Source organism: Plasmodium berghei (genome assembly GCF_900002375.2).
Source record: "Plasmodium berghei ANKA genome assembly, chromosome: 8".
Lineage (NCBI taxonomy): Eukaryota > Apicomplexa > Aconoidasida > Haemosporida > Plasmodiidae > Plasmodium > Plasmodium berghei.
Window position 1 is genome coordinate 836,374 of NC_036166.2, and position 21,664 is coordinate 858,037.

At 21.0% G+C, this 21,664-nt stretch overlaps 7 protein-coding genes across 7 annotated transcripts; 5 read left to right on the forward strand and 2 right to left on the reverse strand.

Annotated features, from left to right (window-relative positions):
* Positions 1 to 52: 52 nt before the first annotated feature.
* On the reverse strand, positions 53 to 2,845 carry PBANKA_0821100 (CS domain protein, putative; the record flags this gene model as incomplete). Its single annotated transcript, XM_034564380.1, has 1 exon — positions 53 to 2,845. One exon carries the CDS (start codon positions 2,843 to 2,845, stop codon positions 53 to 55), a length of 2,793 nt encoding a protein of 930 aa, XP_034421183.1.
* An 845-nt stretch (positions 2,846 to 3,690) lies between these two features.
* Positions 3,691 to 4,642, forward strand: PBANKA_0821200 (conserved Plasmodium protein, unknown function; the record flags this gene model as incomplete). Its single annotated transcript, XM_034564381.1, has 4 exons — positions 3,691 to 4,009; positions 4,108 to 4,218; positions 4,357 to 4,430; positions 4,586 to 4,642. The coding sequence occupies 4 exons, from the start codon at positions 3,691 to 3,693 to the stop codon at positions 4,640 to 4,642; spliced, it is 561 nt and encodes a 186-aa protein (XP_034421184.1).
* Positions 4,643 to 5,527: 885 nt separating this feature from the next.
* On the forward strand, positions 5,528 to 9,946 carry PBANKA_0821300 (conserved Plasmodium protein, unknown function; the record flags this gene model as incomplete). Its single annotated transcript, XM_034564382.1, has 1 exon — positions 5,528 to 9,946. The coding sequence occupies one exon, from the start codon at positions 5,528 to 5,530 to the stop codon at positions 9,944 to 9,946; it is 4,419 nt and encodes a 1,472-aa protein (XP_034421185.1).
* Positions 9,947 to 11,319: 1,373 nt separating this feature from the next.
* Positions 11,320 to 12,370, forward strand: PBANKA_0821400 (ADP-ribosylation factor, putative; the record flags this gene model as incomplete). The annotated part of the gene is made up of 5 exons (XM_034564383.1): positions 11,320 to 11,482; positions 11,594 to 11,670; positions 11,794 to 11,869; positions 11,976 to 12,123; positions 12,259 to 12,370. The coding sequence occupies 5 exons, from the start codon at positions 11,320 to 11,322 to the stop codon at positions 12,368 to 12,370; spliced, it is 576 nt and encodes a 191-aa protein (XP_034421186.1).
* A 687-nt stretch (positions 12,371 to 13,057) lies between these two features.
* On the forward strand, positions 13,058 to 16,534 carry PBANKA_0821500 (conserved Plasmodium protein, unknown function; the record flags this gene model as incomplete). The annotated part of the gene is made up of 1 exon (XM_034564384.1): positions 13,058 to 16,534. One exon carries the CDS (start codon positions 13,058 to 13,060, stop codon positions 16,532 to 16,534), a length of 3,477 nt encoding a protein of 1,158 aa, XP_034421187.1.
* A 1,334-nt stretch (positions 16,535 to 17,868) lies between these two features.
* On the forward strand, positions 17,869 to 19,377 carry PBANKA_0821600 (CRAL/TRIO domain-containing protein, putative; the record flags this gene model as incomplete). The annotated part of the gene is made up of 1 exon (XM_034564386.1): positions 17,869 to 19,377. One exon carries the CDS (start codon positions 17,869 to 17,871, stop codon positions 19,375 to 19,377), a length of 1,509 nt encoding a protein of 502 aa, XP_034421188.1.
* A 739-nt stretch (positions 19,378 to 20,116) lies between these two features.
* Positions 20,117 to 21,640, reverse strand: PBANKA_0821700 (inosine-5'-monophosphate dehydrogenase, putative; the record flags this gene model as incomplete). Its single annotated transcript, XM_034564387.1, has 1 exon — positions 20,117 to 21,640. One exon carries the CDS (start codon positions 21,638 to 21,640, stop codon positions 20,117 to 20,119), a length of 1,524 nt encoding a protein of 507 aa, XP_034421189.1.
* Between the last annotated feature and the right edge of the window lie 24 nt (positions 21,641 to 21,664).

Below are 21,664 nucleotides of genomic sequence, written 5' to 3' on the forward strand. Positions count from 1 at the left end.
AAAATATTCCATTGGTAGTGAAATTGTTATATGTGTATATAAAAATAATGTTTTAAATTCGATGGCTTTCATATTCTTTGTATTTTTGTATTTGCATTTTTTTAAAATTCTGGATAAAATTTTTGTCCCATTTCGTTTCCTTCATTTTCCAGAAGAGAGGTTTTTTTGATATCATTAATTCTACAACTGATTTGTCATATTCATCGAGCATTTCTTTTATGAACCAGTCAGGTAAAATTTGTTCAATGTCATAATTTAATTGAAAAATAGCTTCTATAATATGTGGGAAATTTGGAAAATGGTTAGCTGTTAATTTTTTTTCCTGAACACTTTTAAATAACGTTTTAATAATATCTTTAAAAAATATCCAATCGGCTTTTGGCATAGAAGCCACCATAGTTGTTAAAATTGTTTTTCTCACACTTGGTTGTTCATGACCAATTATTACACTAATATTAATAACATCTTGCCATATATCTTTTTCTAAAATTGAATATATGCCTTTTTGTATAATCATTAAAATTATTAACCAGTCAGAAGGATGTTCTCTAAAATCTAAATTTTGCGCTTTTATATTTTTTTTTTCAATTTGTATAGCATGTTTAATATAACCAAGAAAAGAATAATCTAATAAAGGTTTCATAGATTCAATAAAATCATTTAAGCCATTTTCATCATGTATAGCTTTTTCACAAATAAGATGAATTTTTTTTAAATGTTCTTTTTCTTCGTGTTCCATAACTATTTTAATATCATCATATAAACTCATAACAAAACTGTTAACAATTTGTAAAATTCTTTTATTTTCAATATCTTGAGGTGGATTTTCTTTTAATCTTATTTTCATTAAGCATGCATATTCATCACTAAGTAAAACATCTCGATAATTATTACAAATAACACTAACCATTTCTTCATCTGCATATTTTAGTTCATTTATTAGTGTATTTAATCTTAGTTCGTTTTTTTTCCATTTGTCTCTCATTTTTTTTTTCTCCTTATCATTGCTATTTATATATGTATCATATATTGTTACTTTTGATTTATTTCCAGAGTCAAGAAATTCTGCTTCCAAACAAGTATAAAAGCGTTTATTAACATTTTCGTCGGTTTTGTTTTCGATACTATCCATATTTGGTGTTAAATCCGTATAATTTTCTCCATGCTCTTTTTCTTTATCACGATTTTCATTACTATCATCTGTAAAATTTGAATCATCAAATGTGTGGGCATCTTTTTCCTCACTCACTGGCATATATGAATTTGAAAATGAATCAATATTTTCATTGTTATACATACTAATTTTATCTGTTAAATTTTCTATTTCAATAAATCGATAATATTTTTCTCGATTTTTTTGTTCGTTCGATTTACGACTTCCTTTTTTCCAAATTAATTTTGATTCATCTTCTGTTAAATCAAAAGACATTTTCATATAATTAATATAATCTTCTAACTTTAGTGTTAATTTATTTTCTTGAGATAATTCTAAATTTTTTTTTAGTTCCAATATTGAGTTTCTTCTAAATTCTATTTTTTTTTCTTCTGGCCAATCTTTCATGAATTCAGGTTCTTTTGATTTATCATCACAACTAAGTTTTACCTTCGAATTCAATTTCAATTCTTTTACTATAAGTTCTTCCTCTGGACTATCTTTTCGTATTTCTTTATTGTGTGTGTAATCACAATTGCCAATTTTTTCTAGCTTGTTCATATTATTATGACCATGGTCATCACATTTTTTGGTCAACGTTTCTTCATTTGTGGAAATATGTTTTTTTTCTCCTGTTTCTTCTACTATATAGTCATAGCTATTTTGAGGAGAATGTTCATGCATTAATTGATTAATTTTTTTAGAAGTTGGATTTAGATAAAAAACACCTTTTATATCATGTTGTAATTTTTTTATAATTTTTTCTTCACAATCTTTAATAAGATGACTTATCATATTTCCAAATTTTCCGCTTATACCTGTAGCTATTTTACCTCTATGTATAAATAATTCGGTTTCATTTTTACCTGAACATAATTTTAATAGCAAGCTATCTTGAGCTAGCCATTTTATATCATAACCCGATATTAATATTTCTATATCATAGTCATTAGTATTAATAGTAGTTTTTAATTTCAGTATAGGTATGCCAAATTCATTTTGATTGTTGGATTTTTTATTTACCCAATTAATTAAAAAATTATATATATCATCAATTTTTCCCCCTTCAAAAACCTGACTATATAATAATTCATTTGGTTCTGTACTTTTATAGCAGTTAGAATCCAAATTATTTTGTTTAGATGATAAGTTGTCATATGATATGTGTAATATATTTTCTTTTTCTACTACTCCTACCCATTCGTTAATACCTTTATATTTTTTTTTTAAAAATATATTTAACATACTATAATTTTGATATTTTTCTAAAAACCAAGTAGAATAATTTACATCAACAAACCCTTTCAGTTTACCTTCTATTAAGCTTTGGGGTTTTTCTTTTATTTTTGCATAAATATACTCATCTGTTAATCTATATTGTATATCACTAGAACACACATTTGGAGATAGCCGAATTTTTATTTCTATATTGTCATCATTTTCTACCCATTCATATGAGCAGGTTGTTCCACAACCTCTATATAGTTTGAAATCATATAATTTTTTTTTTCTTTTATTTTTTATTCCTAATGGGTTATTTATAAAATATTTTGGATAATATCGTTTTTCTATTATATTTCCATCTCTTTGATTAATTATTATTGTATTATTTCTTCGAATCCTAATTGTTTTTATATGCTTAGTACAAATTTGTATCACGATTAATATTATTATAGATAGCCATTTTCTCATTTTAATTTTTGTACTTTTAGCTAGCTGGTTTCGCGTTTTTTTTTTATTTCCTTTAACTTTTTTTCGTGTGTATGATCTTCATTTATTGAAGTTTATTCATACAGAATATATATATACATACAGTGTGGTCCTCTCCTTTTGTTCATTATTTACTAAATCATGATTCTCTTCATTTCATATCATATGCATATATTTTTATTTTTTATTATTATATATAATTTTAAATAATTTATTTTGCATTTTTTTTTTGTATTATCCTTTAAAAGTGTAAGTTTGGTCCGAATATAAATTCTGTGAATATGACATATATTATATATATAATTATTTTTATGCTTAATTCTTTTCCAATGCACAGTATTTTATTTCCCATTTTTAAATTCAAAAATTTGGATATATGGAAAAGGTGAAGATGAGAGCAGCGGAAAAAGGGGCAACACTCGATCATTATTAATATTTTCCAAAAATTAAAAAAATTAAAAAATAATATTAACTGTCTGACAAGAGTCATTAAAACCCTTTTTCCTTCATATGTGTCATTCTTTTGTACATACACAAGTTATAAGGGCATAAAAAACAAAATTATAATAACATGCTTAGTGTTTCTTAAAATCATATATAGTATATAAAATATGTATATATTATGAAACTCTATACATATAGCATTCCAAATAACTCTCTAAAAAGACGTCTATAAAAAGGTATTTATTATAGCATATATACATATTGGCATTACTACTTATTTTTCATCACTGTTGTTTTTATTTGTTCTTTGACAAGTATTCAAATTTGAATTTATATTCATTATTAATGATATACTAAGAATTAAAAAAATATAAACCATCAATATGGCCTCCTTTTGTATTTTGTATTTGTTTTTTCTTTTAGTTTCATTTAATGAAAATTTTTTTAATAAAGGGAAAATAACACACAGCCCTATAAATGTATATTATAAAAATTATTCTGACCATTTGCCAAATGATCAAAGAGATAGACTAATGGATATACTTTTACACAATCCCGAAAATGACACAAAGTTTGATATGTTCAATTCCATCGATATAAAAAAAATTGAGGAAAATGAAAAAGGACTAGCCACGTTATTGAAAAAGCAAGAAGAGTTATCAAATAAAATAAAAAAGGAGTTAAATGGATATAATAAAAGAAGTAATTTTTTTATTAACAACGAAAAGAAAACGAAAAAATTATCAATAAAATAGTATGAATACAATGGTAATACTTATTAAATTACATTTTTTTGATAGGTGAAAAAATGTCCATAAAATATAATCATGATACCAAAAAAATAAATTCGGATACAGAGAAAAATATGGAAAAGGAAAAAAATGTATTTGATGTCGATACTGAAATTGATGGTTAGTAATTTCCAAACGTAAATATATTTCATTTTTTATGCTCGTACATTTAGTGATCGGTTTAATATGTATATATATATACCAGAAATATATGTATGATTTTTTTTATAAAAACATAATTTTCCGTATTTTATATAGTATCTGCTAATACACTGAGCGAACCAATAATTGTTATTAAAGTACCATGGATAAATCTATATGATCAACTTGAAGTTAGTAAATATTTTGAAACGTATTATATTAATTTTGTCTAAGTTATTTTAAACCGTATAATATTTTATTATTTATTTGTTTATATATATATTGTTAATGTGTTTTTATTTTATACACACATATGTATATTTTTTACGCGAACCAATTTCCATAGATGGAGCATGAAATAGGAAAATTAATAGATTTAGATAATGAAGAGTTATTCTATTAATATTTGATAAAATTGTTTTATGTTTCCTTTTTTTGTCTGTCATTTTTTATTTTAAATAAATAATTAAAGAGAAAAAAATAATAATTTTGTGATATTTGCTCGTTTTTTTACTAACCTTTTTCATTTGTTCCTGTTTTTGTATTTACATACCTTGGCTAAGATTTTAACAAATTATGAACAATTTTTTCAAAAAATAAAAGAAATACTAAAGTTATAATAATAATGCAACAATTAATATTTAAAAATAACTTTGTATTTTTTATGAATGTATGCAAAATATAGTTTATACTTATTCCCCTTTTATTGTGTATAGAATTCTTAATAGTATATAATGCTTATTTTTGTCATAAAATAATTTTTTTTTTATAAAAAATTTGTCATCAAAATTTTAGCTACATATGAAAATTAAATAAATTTAAAAAAAAAAATTCTGAATGTTCAGAAAAATGCATGTTATATTTCTGTATATGAAATAAAATAAATAATTTTTTTTTTTGTCATATTATGCATTTTATACAAAAATCAAAATTAATAAGATCTAGTAATGACAAATTATTGTGTGTGCTTATTCTACACTCTCGAATAAACTAAAGAGCATTGTATAGAAAAAGCATATTACGCACGTTTATTTTTTGTATTTTTATTGCTTTTCATTTATATTTTAATTTTTATTTTTATTGTGCCTTTGGAATGTTTTTCACTACCAGCATGTAGCTAGCGAAATATCTTTGCATTAAAAAAATATCATATGTATTCATAGCCATGCTGTTTGTTCTTAATTTTGAAAACGCTTAAGTGAAAATATTAAAATCGCAATGTTAACTGACTTATCAATTTTTTAATCGAAATTATAAAAAAAAACGATGCATAATAGATAGAAAAACAATGTTTGGCGATAAGGATGATACTAGCGAAGGCCTTTCGAGCAAGGGTTTTGAATTCCCTAATGATAAAAATAATATTTATGTTTTATATAAAAGAGAGAATGAAGATGATAAAATACTAATTGAAAACATATGTGATTTATTTGAAAAAATATATAAGGATAAAACAGCATTTACAGAAATAATTAAAAATATAAGTTTATATTTAAATAATTTAAAAAGGAACAACAAATATTATGATTTAATTTTTTCAAATAACAATTTGTATGGAAAATATGATACAACAAATGAGTATAGCAATTTTAAAAACAATATAATAGATAAAATTAATTCGATAGACATAATTCATATATTATTGTCTTTCCCTTCAGATCACAGTTATTTATACAATACATTATTATTAGTTTATGAGGAACTTAATTTAATTGAAATAAAAAATATATACAATGTTTTATTTGAATTAACAAATTTCTTAATAGATAGATATGATATATATAATGATAATTTAAACAGTTTTGAATTATTTGATAAATTTATTTTAAATTATGAATTAAAATATATTTCTAATGTGCAAATACATGACATATATGAGTTTTTAAAAAACGACAATGAAAATTATATAATCATTTTACTTTCTTTGCTTAATTATTGTCTAAATTTAATAGAAAGTATTAATCATTTTTTTTGTAATGAAAATGGTAAATCTCTTAGTCTTATCGACCAACTCGTAGTTGTAAAAAAAGAAATATACAACAATGTATGCAAAATAAAATATAGCAATAATAATAATAATAATAATATTATAAAAGACAATAGTAGCAACATACATTGTCAAAAGAAAGAAAATGAATTTGTAGAAAGTAATGGCTTACTTATAAATAATATTTATTATACTGAAAATGAAAAAAGTAAAGCTTACAATGAGTTTTTTGAGAATTGTTTTAGTGTGGAAAAAGAAACTTATAGTAAGGGAAAGGTTGATATGATAAAAATAGACGATGAAAAAATTAATAATTGTTTTTTTATTTGTGAATATGATGATAATATTTTGTTAATGAGAAATTGTGTAAACGATAATGTAGAGGGGATGACACTAAGCATAGATATAAAGCACAGGTTTTGTCACGAAATAAAACTAAAATATATTAATTTAGGAATGTTAAATAAAATAATGTGTATATTATTGAAAGGATTAAAAATATCTCAACATTTAAATGAAGAAATTTGTAAAAAAACATTATACGTATTTAGCAATGTGATAACAGATATAATAAAAAAATTTTATAAAAAAAATGAAAATTTATTATTTTTGGATATTTTTTTTACAAATATATTAAAAACAACTAGGGAATTAGTTCAATTTTATAATGGGCAAATTGAACGTTCTCCTAAACAAACTATGCTATTTTATAAATGTTTTAATAAAATAATAGATCAAATATCCATATTTTTACACAATAAAGTATGCTTTAAAAAAATATATTATGGTAATAAAGATTTAAATATAAATTATAAAAATGTTGAAAAATATTTATACCATTTTGATGAGACATATTATATGTTATTTTATTTATTTTATGTTATTATAGAATTAGCAAATGAAATAAACAATAATATATTTTTATTTTTCATTTGTCTAATTAACTATAAATGTGAAAAAGAAGAAGATGAACATGATGTAAATAATTTGAACAAAAAAGAGGATATACCATTTTTTGATGTAAAAGAAATATTTTTAAATAGTGATTTTATAAACAGTTGTAAAGAAAAAATGAAAGAAAAAAATATAAATCGAATGATAACTATTTTCTTATTTTTAGAAAAAAAAATTAAGAATTTTTTTTCATATTTTAAATTCATATTTTGTTATGTTTGGGAAAAATATTCTATAACGAAATTAGAGAAAATTGAAGCGGACCAATCAAAAGGAGATAAAAAAAAACAATTTAAAATTCGAACAAATTTCGAAAATATTTTAAAAAAAATAAAATATGTTTTACTAGACATGTTTGTAAAATACACAAAATTATTAGTAATATATAAATATTATTTTATTCCTTATATTAATAATACAAATGATCATGTAGGAATTTTTTTTGGTGAATTTATGTTATATATGAAATCTGTAGAGAAATTAATATTTTTAATTTTTCCAAATTGTTCTAATAAAATTATAAATAAATTAGAAAAATATACTAAGCATATGCATAAAATATGTGAAAATAAATTATCAGGAAAAATACAAGATTTTGTCAAATTTAATGAAAACCTATACGAATATAATAAAACAAAAAATAACAACAATTTTCATATAAAAGAAAAAAAATTCAATAATTATGAAGAAAATGATAATTACAAACATGAAATTGATGGTGATAATAATAGCCATGGAATTAATTCTCAAATTTTACAATCAACAAAATATAAAACTTCAATGTGGTGTATAAAAAAAGACAAAAAATTCGAGCAAATAAACAATTATATTTCATACGAAATTATTCTTTTAAATATTTTTGGAATAATTTATGCAAATATATTGGAAGAAATATATGAGAATAAATACAAATTTATTTATTTTAAAAATAGTATAATTCATTTTGAATTTTTAAAAAAATTAAAAACTGCTATGATAAAAGAATTTGATAAAGATACAAATGTGTTTAACGAAATAACAGAAAAAATATACAATGATAAATTTAAAGAAAAAAAAAATTATAATTATTATTTTTGTTTTCCTTACGAGTTATTAGCACTATTAATAAATTTTCAATTAAAATTTTTTATGAACAATATATTAAATAATTATAAAATATGTACTATTGTTATTGAATTTATTTTTTATATTAGCTCTACAATAAATCCTTATTTTTTTAAAATATCTAAACATATATGGGGAATATTAGGAAGTTATATAAATTTAAATATAGATCATATATCTTTATTAGCGCTAACAAATATTTTTTTTCATTTAATATTAGACAAAACAAATATTGATATAGATATAGTGGGCACATTTGAAAATATACCGAATTCTAGTAGTAAGCAATATTTTTTATATTTATTTTTAAAAAACCAAACATTTTTAAATGAAAATGGAAAAAATTATTTATTTTTTTTACAATGTATATTGAGGAATATCAATTCAGAAGAACTCATAGAAATAGTTATGAAAATTTTTTATAGTAAACTTCACATTAAATTACAATATACTTTGAATATATTATTGGAATATTTAAATTCATACAGTAGATGTGTTATTAAAATGGAAAATGAAATGAATATAGAAATTGATGAAAAGTTTTGTAATAATAAAATAAATGATAATGAAAACAAAATAATTTCAATTTTTATATATCTTGATGTAATTAACATTTTTCCTGAAAATTTTTTAGATATTTTGAATGATCTACAATTAAAGAAAGACATTTTAAATATGTTTAATTTTTTTATTTATTTAAATAATGAATTTTCTTTGCTTGCAAAAAGGTATGAAATATATAAATATGATAAAATTTTTAAAAAAATAATCAAAATAAATGGAAAAGAAAATTTAGACAATAAAAATAACGAAGAAATGCAAATAAAAAATATAACAGATGATAAAAATATTTATTATAATAATAAGCCAAAAATATATTTCCCAATATTAATCTCGTCTTTAATTTCTTATTCGTTATTTTATATTTTAAAGAATTATACATTTTCTATACAAAAAAATGTTATCATTGATTTTTACAAAAATTTTTTTAGTGATAAATATTTATATACATTATGTAATAATTATATATATGTAAAAATATTAAACGAATCATTTATAATTTTTATGTATATAAAAAAAATAATTAAAGAAACAAACATAGATAATCATAATAATGATATACCAATACAATCCATTGAATTAAATTGTCTTTTAGAAAAAAATGACATAAATAATAATTTAAAAATATTATCAAGTTTTTATAAAGTGTATATTATTTTTTTTAAACAATATCCTCACATTTTTATTTTCTCTATAATATTTTTAATTAAAAATAATATTATTACTTTAACAAATGAATCGGAATTTTCCGATTTTTATAATCAAATATGTAACGATGTGAATAAAGATGATAAATATTCAAGTTTTTTTAAAAATTTAATCTTTTCAATACTTAATTCATTTTTTTTTGAGAATAGAAAGATAAATGATCTAACTATTGTTAAAGAAAATTATTTTAATGAAAATATAAATTTAGTAACCATGGCACGACAACATTTTTTAAATTCATTTTTTCAGTCTAAACAATTTTCAGATATATCAAAAGATCATTTGAAAAATACTATTTCAAAATTTTTTCAAACAAATTTCAAAAAATATAATTTTTGTGAAAACGATATTTCTAATTTAGTCAACTTCCTTTTGCCAAATATGCAACTTTAAGAAAATTATTTGGAGATATACATAATCGTGAAACATTTTTCATGCTATTATATTTTTTCTAAAACTCACAAAAAATGGAATATAATATTATTTGTCAGTGTGTTGGTATGAACCAGTAGACGAAACATAAAGCGAAGAAAAAGCAGAGAAAATGCAAACAGAATTTGAAAACATTTACAACGTTTATAACATATTAGTACAATATTGTATGCACTAAACACATTGTATATACGTTTTTTTCCTCAAATAAAGTTGGAATAACTACAAAAAAGTTAGTATTTTATTGCAAAACTCTGTAATACATTAATAAAAACACTATAAATGTTTTTTTTATTATCATTTTATTTTTCACCTAGGTTTAATAATTAATACTCCAAACAAATATGTTATATTCACTAATATATTTCATAAAAAAAATGTACATAATAGCTAAATCTATAAAAAAAATGTATGTTATTTTTAAATGACCAAGCTATGTGTAATTATTTCTATTCATCTGTTGCAATTTGTTTCTTTATTTTAAAAAATATACCATATATCATTTGAATGGATTTCAACTTTTACAATTGTTATATATCACTGAAAGTGAACATTTGCGTGCATGCATGTTTATAATGTATATGTGTATAATATTCACATTTTTTCCTTATAGCATGTATATATATATATTATATTTTTTTTCTGTATTCTTATTCTTTCGTTTTTTATTACTTAAAAGCTTTGAAAAATACAAACAATTTTTTTATTTAAATTATCCATTCCTCCTCAGATAAATCGAATGGATTTACAAATAAACATATAGACAAACAAATATATGCGCACATGTGTATATATGCACACATATATTTAAGTCTATATATCCTTATACTATATAGAAAATATTTAATATTTACAATATGCTATTTATATCCTTATAAATATTTTTGTTTTAAAAAAAAAGTATATTTCATTGGCTTGTTTTAAGCACACTTTTATGAATTAAAAATATATAAAAATAAAAAATAAAACTATGATATTATTCATTTTATATACCACATAACATATATAAAATTATTTTATAGACAAACATAATAATATGTAAGGTTATAGCTTCTTAAGTTAAGACAATTTTATTTGTATAATAATATGTGTATATATATTTGTGTATACCATAAATTTGTCATATTAATTGAATAAACTTGTGAAAATTTTAGTATTTCCAATTTATATCCTTATTAGTATTGTATGCTTATAATGCAACAGTTTTTGTCTATATATACAAAAATTTAGTGCATATTTATATATATAATAAGTAAATATAATTAAAAAAATTAATTGTAAAAGAAAAATAAAAAATTTCCCCACCTATATATATGCACACACAAATGTGACAAATGGGGAATATAATAGTGGGTTTTGCTCGAGATTGCTGTAATAAATATTTAAAAAAAAAAATTATTTTTCAAATAAGAGTATGTGGGCCAGCACAAAGCGGAAAAACAACATTTGTAAAACATTTATTACACAATAAATTTTTGAAAGTAAAGCCAACAGAAGGTTCGTTTATTTTGTCTTAACCATAGATATATTTTTTTATATATACCCTATTTTAAACCAATAAAATTGTATAACACAAATATACTATATTTTTCACTTTTATTTTAATAGGTCTATCTGTTGAAAAAATAGATTTTGAAGAATTTACAGTTATTATATGGGATTCAAGACATGTAATAGAAGATAATGTAAATTAAAAAAAAAAAAAAAAATAATAATTTGATATATTCTCCATATATTTGCACACAAAATTAAGATTTTTTTTTTTGTTAATTTTTATCATATTATCATTTTGTGTGTGCATTTTACAGGAGTCCATTAATAGGCTAGATATAGACGCTTTGATTTACTTTGTCGATTTGTCAGATCATGGAAGATTAAAGATTGGTAAAAAAAAAAAATGAAAACAATACACAACTAAATAAAATTGCAAATTAAATTATTATTTAAATACTCCTCATGTTAAATTATTTATTACTATTATTTTTCACAGCAAAAAAAAATTTTTTTAAAGCACTGGATGATTATAACAATGTAGAGCATTTTTTAATCGTTGCCAGTAAACATGACAAAAAGCAATGTATGCTACTCGAACATGTTAGAGATGAATTAAAATTAGATCATATTGTCGATAGGAATTGGTATTATTTAACTAAAAATAATGACATATATAATGATGATCTGTAGAATAAATATTATGTGTATTTTTTGTATTACAAATTTTATGTAATATATGTATACACACTTATCTTAAATATATATTTTTTTTTTGTTAGCCATTTAGTTGCTTGCTCATCAAAAACTGGGTATGAAATTGAGTCCAGTATGAATTGGCTTTTCAACCAACTTATGATTAAAAGGAAAAGAAATACATGTTTTGTAAAATAATGCATATTTTTTTTTTTTTTATTTATTTGATGCATTAATACTTTTTTTTTAATGGCATAATCCTATTATACTTTCATTTTAAAAAAAATATTTCACTTGAAAGTTGTTATATAGTTATTGTTAATATTTGTTTTACCCTTTTAATATTAAACTTTGTGTTAAAAAAAAATTAACTAATAATAGTAATATAATGAAACCGTTTATGAACTCAACAAATATGTGTGCTACACTTTTAAAGAAATTTAGTAAAACCCATGATTAATAATTTTGTATGAATAAAAATAACGAAAACGACAATAGACTTATTATAGTGATAAGCATCAAATTCTGGAATACTATTATTTTTTATTTATAAGGTGTACTTTTTTGAAATATAAAAATGACAAGTACGATCATATCATCCTAGTAAAACGAAATATTATCTAGCCAAAAAAAAAAGAAAAAAAAAAAAAAAAAAAATTATTGCAATGCAGGAAGAAAAGTGTATGATTAAAAAATAAAATATGAACAAAAATACTTCAAAGGGAAAATATATTTTTTTATTGATATTTAAGTAAATATGTTGATAAAATAGTATAACAAGGAAAGGAGTGTTTAGGCATGGGCTTAAAACATCCACGTACAATCATACATATGTATATGTACCTAATAATACAAAGGGATGAATGTATAAAATAGTAATTGGAAATGAAAAAGGAAATAAAATGCATTAAATGGGTACTTTGTATTTTCCCTTTTTTGTGGCTATATGTTTTTTGTATTAAATTAAATAAAAAAGAGTTTTATAATTACATAAACGTATTATTAGTGAAAAATAATGCTAAACAGAGATATAAAACAATAAATATATGTTATGGACGAAAAAAAACAGAAAAGGAAAATTATGATGAATATTTTAAAAAATTAGATAAAATTTTTAATGAATGTGAATATGATGAAGAACAGGTTGAAAAAGAAGAAAAAGATAATGAAGACAAAATTGATCTAGCTTATGAACAAGATTTACTTAACATTAATTTTTGCAATTATGAAAATGATCCTAGAAGTTTATCAAATCTTGTTAAGAAAAAAAGTAAAGAAGAGATTGAAAGGGAAAAATTAGAGGAAAAACAAAATTCAAGTAATAATAAAGAAACAACAAATAATACAATACCTTATAGTTATGACTATGATCGTATTTTTAAAAATAACAAATTTCTACAAGAAAAAATTCATTATAAAGATAAATTTTCTCTAAAGGATGATAAAACTAAATTAATTGACACTTACAATGTTAATATTATGAATGATATTTTGAACAACCATCAAAATGATTCGGAAATTCCTTTTTATAAAGGAAGAAGAGATAAATATTTTGGGAGGGAAGATTTGAATCAAGAAGATGGACCGAATTTTGGAAAAGAACATGAAACTGATATTGCGAATGGTGAAAATAATATAAAGGAAAATTATTTAGTAGAAGATTTAGAAAGTGTTAATTTTTTGAGGAAAATAAAAAGTGATTTTCATTTTGAAAGGGATGAATATATACAGGCTTCAATAAAACAAATAGAAGAAAATTATGTTAAAGGTGAAAAAGATAATATATATGAAAATACAAAATTAAATGAAAATAGGACTAAAATAGAATATGGAAATAAAAGGGATATAGAGGAAGAAGAGGTTAGACAATGTATTAGTAATCGAATACATAATTATGAAGATAAAGATGTTATAAATAAAATTTTGAGCAGAAAATTTGTGAATATGTTTAGTGTAGATGATGAAGTTAAAAAAATAAATGAGAAAATAAAAACTAGTAAAAATATTAATGAAATTTTAGACATATTTTCAAAAGAAAAACGATTAAATATAATTAATATTATGTATATATTTATATATATGTATAGATATAAAAATATAAATATAAATGAATACTTATATGATAAAAGGTTAAGATATATTACGAATGGATTAGAAGAATTATTAAAACATTATTTATATATTATTAATAATAGTAGTTGTATAAACCTCGAAAAAAAAACACTAGTATTGAATGATGTAAATATAATAATGTTAATAAAATATATGAATCGTTTAAAATTGTTTTATATAAATTTAAATATATATAACATGTTATTTTTAATATTATCAAAATCATTGGAATTATTTAGTTTAGAATCAATGATTTCTTTATTAGCATATATAAATGAGTATTCATATTATGATAGTGAAATACATAGAAAAATTAATTTGACAATTTTGAGAAAATTTTTTGAAAAAGTAAAAAAAAATTTTACTCCGATTTCTATTAATAAAGAAAATGAGAAATTCAATAAAACTCAACAAAAGTTGATAAGTTTTTCCTATTTTAAATTATTAATTCCTATATTGTTGAAATATAAATATGTAGACAATATTGGAATTTCTTTATTATATTCAATGTTTGAAGAAAATATAAAGAACGTTGTATTATATGATAAAAATATTGTAGATCATAAAGAAAAGTGTGATATATTATTTTATAATGCAAAAACTAAAGATCAGAAAAAAAATAAAGAGAATTATTTTTCTTATTTAAAATATGAGCATTTAATTGAAAAAAAAAAAAATTTACATTTTTTATCACAATTTTTACATTATATAATTATTTCAAAATTTTATAATAATAAAGACAAATTAATAACAGATTTGGTGAGTGTATTTATAAATAATTTTCAGATTTTTAATTTAAATGATATATTAAACATATATTTTAATTTTCATATATTTAATAAATTTGGAAATCATTTTATTTTTCGTTGCAAACAAGAAATATTACATAGAAAAAGTACATTAAAAGATTCTCAAATTAATCAAGTATTATCTTACATAATTTACAATTATAAAAAATTAAAAGTTTTTAAGGATTACCATAGACGTATTTTTGTAAATAATAAATACACATTATGTAGAAATAGAAATGACATAAACGAAGCTAATATAATTTCTTATTCCAAGTTAATTAAAAAAAGAAAAGAAATAAAAAGTTTTAAAAAATTGTATATAATGTATAAGAAAAATTTTGAAGATAATCAATTTGTATATGATTTTACTCATAATATTCATATGTTTGTACATTTTCAAAATATTAATTTGTTAAGATTTATATATAATATGTATATATTAAGTTTATTATTTTATAAAAACACAGATGTTATTCGAATAGTTTCAGATATTATATATGATATGACAGAGACAAATATATTTTCATTTATTGATCAATATTCTTATTATATGTATGCAGATATATATATTATTATAAAATCTTTAAAATATATATCTTTTTTTGATATAAACTTAATTGATATATGGAAAAAGTTTTTTTTTTTATTAAATCATTTTATTAATTCATTAAATCTTGAAAATATTTATGATATATTTTTTTTTATAAATATATCGAAATTAACAAATTTAAAATCAGAAAATTATGATGTTGTTAAATTATTAACAAATAGAATGAAAGAAATAATTCAACAAGTTTTTAATTTAGATATAAAAAATTTAAATACACACCCCCACACATATATTTTAAATATATTAAATTTGATAAAAGATCATAAAAATCAAGATTTTATATCTTTTGTTAATTTTTTTTTTTATTCCATTTATAAAAAAATAGAATATAAAAATAATGAGCTCAACGAAATGACCAAAAATCAAATAAATAATCATAACCCAAATATAAATGATAAGTTACATGAAATTTATAAAGGGATAAACAATTATGTCTACAATTTTAAGGATATAAGATTATTTATAAATTTTTTTTTATTATATTATAAAGAAAACCAAGAAAATTTTAATCATTCTATCATTGATTTTATATTATGGAATTCAGAAATATTTTTTTTGAATATGAACAAAAATAAAAATTTTTATCATAATAATTATATATTTGGAAATCAAATAAATGAATATATATCCTTTTTGCATATTCTCATAAAAAAAAAAATATACAATTCTATAAGCATGAAAAGATATATTAAAATATTTAAAAATATATTGTATATTCAAGAACATCATAATGATAATTCAGATATAACAAATGAAAGTTTTTATAAGCAGTTTGTTTCAAAATACTCGGAAATAAATGACATTAACATTTGGAAATTCATACGAAATAATTTTTATCGCGATTCATAAAAATGTTTACATATACTATACCCGTTCAAAATATTGTTGTCTTTTTTTCATTGTTTTTAGCATTCGTAAATGCATATGAATGTCATTAATCCCTTTTTGCTTAATCGTTATTTTTTAATCAATTTTTTGCTTAATTGGCTAACTGTTTGCCTACCACGCATGGCATATATAACTTCCCTTTTTGAGGTTTCTGATAGATGTTGGTTTTAATAAATTATTAAACTGGAAAAATAAGGGAATAAAATATGTTTAGAAATAAGCTTAAATAGTAATAAGTTTGTTAATTTTCATAATAAAACTATATATAAAGAAAAGCATTTTAAAAAAAATCAATCTTAATGTATGTACAGGCTTTGTATTATTTTACAATTTTGCTCATTTGTTTGTACAAAAAAGTGTACAAACAAAACGATGAAAAATATTTGCCAGAATTATAAACATAAGCTTCCCCATTTTATTAAATGGGGTTTTATATATATAATACCGATAATGGATGTATTAATTTTTTTAACAATTTTTATTTATAATTTTGCATTATGTTTATTCGATATTTAATTTATTTATTTGTGTATGTAAATTTTTAAAACTTAAAAAAAAAAAAAATTATATTCCTTCATCTTTGAAAATGTGTGTATAAAATATTAGAGAACGATTATGTAAAATTATTTTTATTTTTATTTTTATTTTTGTTTTTCAAAATATTTGTTAAAAAAAATTCATACATTATATAGTACACACATATGTATGTATATAATATAGTATTTCAGCCCTTATATTTTCAATTTGTTCTAATTATTTATTTCAAATTTATTGTTTAATTATTTTTTTTTATTTCTTGTGTTTTTATTTTTTTATGATTTTTTGTACAAAAAGAAAAGGGGAGGGGACATTGTTAAAAACTACATGCTTATTTATTTATTTATTTATAATTATAAAATTTGCATTTTTATTATCACAATTTATGTTAGAAAAAAATATTATTATGTATACATTTTCTTCTAATGTTTATAAAATGAGTATGAATAAAATTTTAAAGTAAAAAATTTGTGTTTTGTGAAATATACATTAAAAAAGCAAAAAAAAATTATCAAATTGGAAGAAGGGTGGATTTTATTTGATGGAGTTTATTTTGACATTAACATTTTACAAAAAATTCCAAAAAAAAAGAGTATTATTATACATTTCATACAATAGCCTTATTTATGTATTATGTACATAATATATATAGTACATTATACTGATTTGTTATTTGCAAAAAAAAAAAATTATAAAGTTATGCTATTTGATCCACTATTTTTATTTTTTTTAATATTTTTCGTCTATTTCTTATCAAAATGAGTGATAATGAAAGTTTTGCATCCATAGAAATTGTAAATGATGATCATTTTAAAGGAATGCAAAATAATGAGAATTTGGATCAATTTTTAGATTATGATATAAATTGTATAAAGGAAACCGACAAATATAAATACATAGGTCCTGATATAATACAAAGAAAAGATTTATTTCAAATTAATCTTGGGCAAATTCAATTTATAAATCAAAAAAATGTTAAATATCACAACATCATATTAAACAATAAACATAATGAAGCCGATATATTTATAAATATAAAAAAAGAATTATTCAATATAGCATATAAAAATCATTGTAATAAAATTAAAGGAATTACAGCATCTGGGGATATTAACCAAATAAAAGATAAAAATGAAAAAATAAAAAATGATAATGAAAATAAAAAAGCATATGATTTATCAAATAATGATTTTAGTAGTGTATTTAGTAATAAAATTGAAGATACTTATAATGATATAAAAAGTAGTGTAAATTGGTTAGGGAATTTTTTTTCCAATTCTGAGCAAAGTAATGAAAAAGAAAAAATAAATATTTTTTATAGTGATTTGTATTTTTTAAATGATATAACTATTTTACGATTTTTAAATACATATAATTATAATATAATAAAAACATTAAATAAATTAATCAAATTCATTTTATGGAGGCAATTAACAATTACTAGTTTCAACAATAATAATATACATAAGGGTGCAAAATTTTCAACAGCTAGTAAAAAAAAACTTAGTAAAATGTCAAGAAAAATTGAAGAAAATTCAAATAAAATAATGTCTAATAATAATTATAGTAATAGCGTTTTTATAAATCCAGAAAATATTAAAGAAATATTATTAAAAACAAATATTTTTCGATGTGGTTTTGATAAAAAATCAAGACCAATGCTGTATATAAAAATACAAGAAAAATTGAATATGAAAGAAGATGAATTATTTTTATTATTAGTATATCATGTAGACATGTGTATGAATAGTGTAGATTATAAAAAATGTTATAAAACTGAAAAATCTAACACTAATGATATAACATATGATAATAAAAACGAATTTGACGAAACTACTTTACAACTTGTGATTGTAGTTGATTGCCTTAATTTTGAATTAAATAATATGATAAGTATAGATTGTATAAAAAAAATAATAAATATATTTAACGAATTTTATACTGATATTTTATACAGAATATATATTATTAACATCCCAACATTTTTTAAAAAAGTATGGTCCTTATTTAATATGTTTATAGATAATCATACTCTTAAAAAAATTATATTTATAAATAAAAAAAATATAAATTTAATGTATGATCATATTGATACTAATGTTATGAAAAATTTTGACAATAATTTCGAAAATAACCATTCCGAACATGAATCTTTAATTTTTTTTCCTTCAAATTCTTTGTATTATAAATATGATGAAAGCTATTTCAAAAATCTTTTTAGCTACGTTAATATATGGGTTGAAAACATGATAATTCTTAACCATTGATTTTAAAGTAGATCACTATAAATTTATATACACATTTATAGAAAATGGGGATAAAAAAAAATATCCTCATTTTAATGCTACTTTATTATTATATTTGTTATTTTCATTCATTATTTACCATTTTTATTCCTTCATATTACATATATTTTTTTTAAATATTTCATAAAATCGGATTGCCTCCGAATAAAATTTATCACAAGGTTGTAGACCCAACACTACTATTATTGATCATAAATGTGTTTTATTTTTATTTTTTTTTAAATAGTGTATGTATGTGTCTATATATATACACGGTGGTATATACATCTGGTTTCGTTGTCAAATAAGTAAAAACGAAAAATTGCAAAAAATTACAAAAATTTTAAGTCTAAATAAAAGCTAAATAATTTCGGCACAATTAGATTAAATATATGCCTGTAAAAATGAGTTGGGCATTAAATAATTACTCCACATTTTTTTCAAACAATTGTAAAAGTATGCTATAATATGTACCAGTTTTTTATATACTCATATGAATATACCCCGAATTTCATTTTAACCTTTTAAAAATAAAAAACAATTGAAATTTGATGGATGAATAGATAGATGATCATATATATTATGCCTTAGTTTTTTTCGTTAATTTTGTTTATTATTCATTTTTATGCATATTTAAAAACGGCTCTCTAACTAAATGGGGTGGAATTATAGAAATCGAAAAATGTTAAAAATGGTGTTAAAAAAATAACACATTTTTGCATTACTTTTTGGTGTTAAATATGAGATTGTCGCTGACTTTTCCTTCTTTTATGCTGTTAATAGATCTTATGTCAAATTTCAAATCACCAGAATATAATTTTGAGTGTAATTGTTGTATATTTTTAATACCTATACTTTGAAATCCATGTTTAACTGCCTTAACTAGATGTGGAATCAAATTAAGTACAGAACCCTTATCAACCAAACTTGCTGAAACACCTTGCGATATTTTTATATCATTTGTAGGATCATAAACTGTACCAAATATTTTATCTTCTACTAAATATCTGCTTTTTGAATTAAAATGTTTATTATACATTGCCTCCATACTACCCATACCTCTATACATTTTTAACCTTACATTATTTTCGAAATAATATTCACTACAACTTTCTTCTGTAGCTGCTAATAAATTTCCGAGCATAACAAAATCAGCACCCAATGATAATGCTTTTACTATATTCCCTGAGTTTTTAATTCCACCATCTGCTATTGTTTTTATATTTCGAGTATGTGCATAATTGCTTACATGATATACTGCTGTTCCTTGTGCTCTACCCACAGCACATACATCTTGTGTAGTACAGATAGAACCACTTCCCATTCCAATTCTTAATACATCTGCACCTGCATCTATTAAATTTTTGGCTTGATTACTTGTAACTACATTACCAGCAATAATTGGGATATCTGGATATGCAGATTTTATTTTTTTGATCATGTCAATTTGATAAATACTATTACCTTGTGATGAATCTATACATATAATATCTATCATATTCTGCACTAATTTATTAACCTTTTCTAAATCTGATCCTCTAGTTGATATAGATGCACCGACAATCAATTGTTTATTTTCTCTTTTAGATGCATGAGGAAAGATTCTATTTTTATGCATATCATTTCGACATACTAATGCTATAAGTTCATAATTATCATTAACAATTGGTAATATACTTTTTTTTTCATTACATAATACTTTGTTTGCATCCGATAGAGATATTGGATACTTTCCTGTTACTAATTCCGTTGTCATAATATCTTTTATTTTTACATCAGGGTTAGTTAAATATAAATAATCGATTCCAGTAATTATTCCCACCAATTTAGAACCTACTTTACCATCCGATGTTATAGGATATGATTTATACCCAACTTTATTTTTGACACATAATACATCTGCAACGGTATGTTCAGGCGAAAATGTATAAGGATCAAATATGAACCCGTTTTCAAACCTTTTTACTTTTTTTACTTCTTCAATTTGATTTTCTATACTCATATTATTATGTATAATACCTAACCCACCACATAATGCCATTGAAATTGCCATCTTATGTTCAGTTACTGTATCCATAGGGGATGATATTATTGGGGTTTTTAAACATATATCCTTTGTCATATTATTTGATAAATCTATTTCACTTAATGGGAAATCTATATATCCCGGCATACATATTATATCATCATATGTGTATGAGATTGTGCTCCCAAATATTTTCTCAGCATCCCATCCATTTGCCATTTTGTACAATTTGGATGATTTATG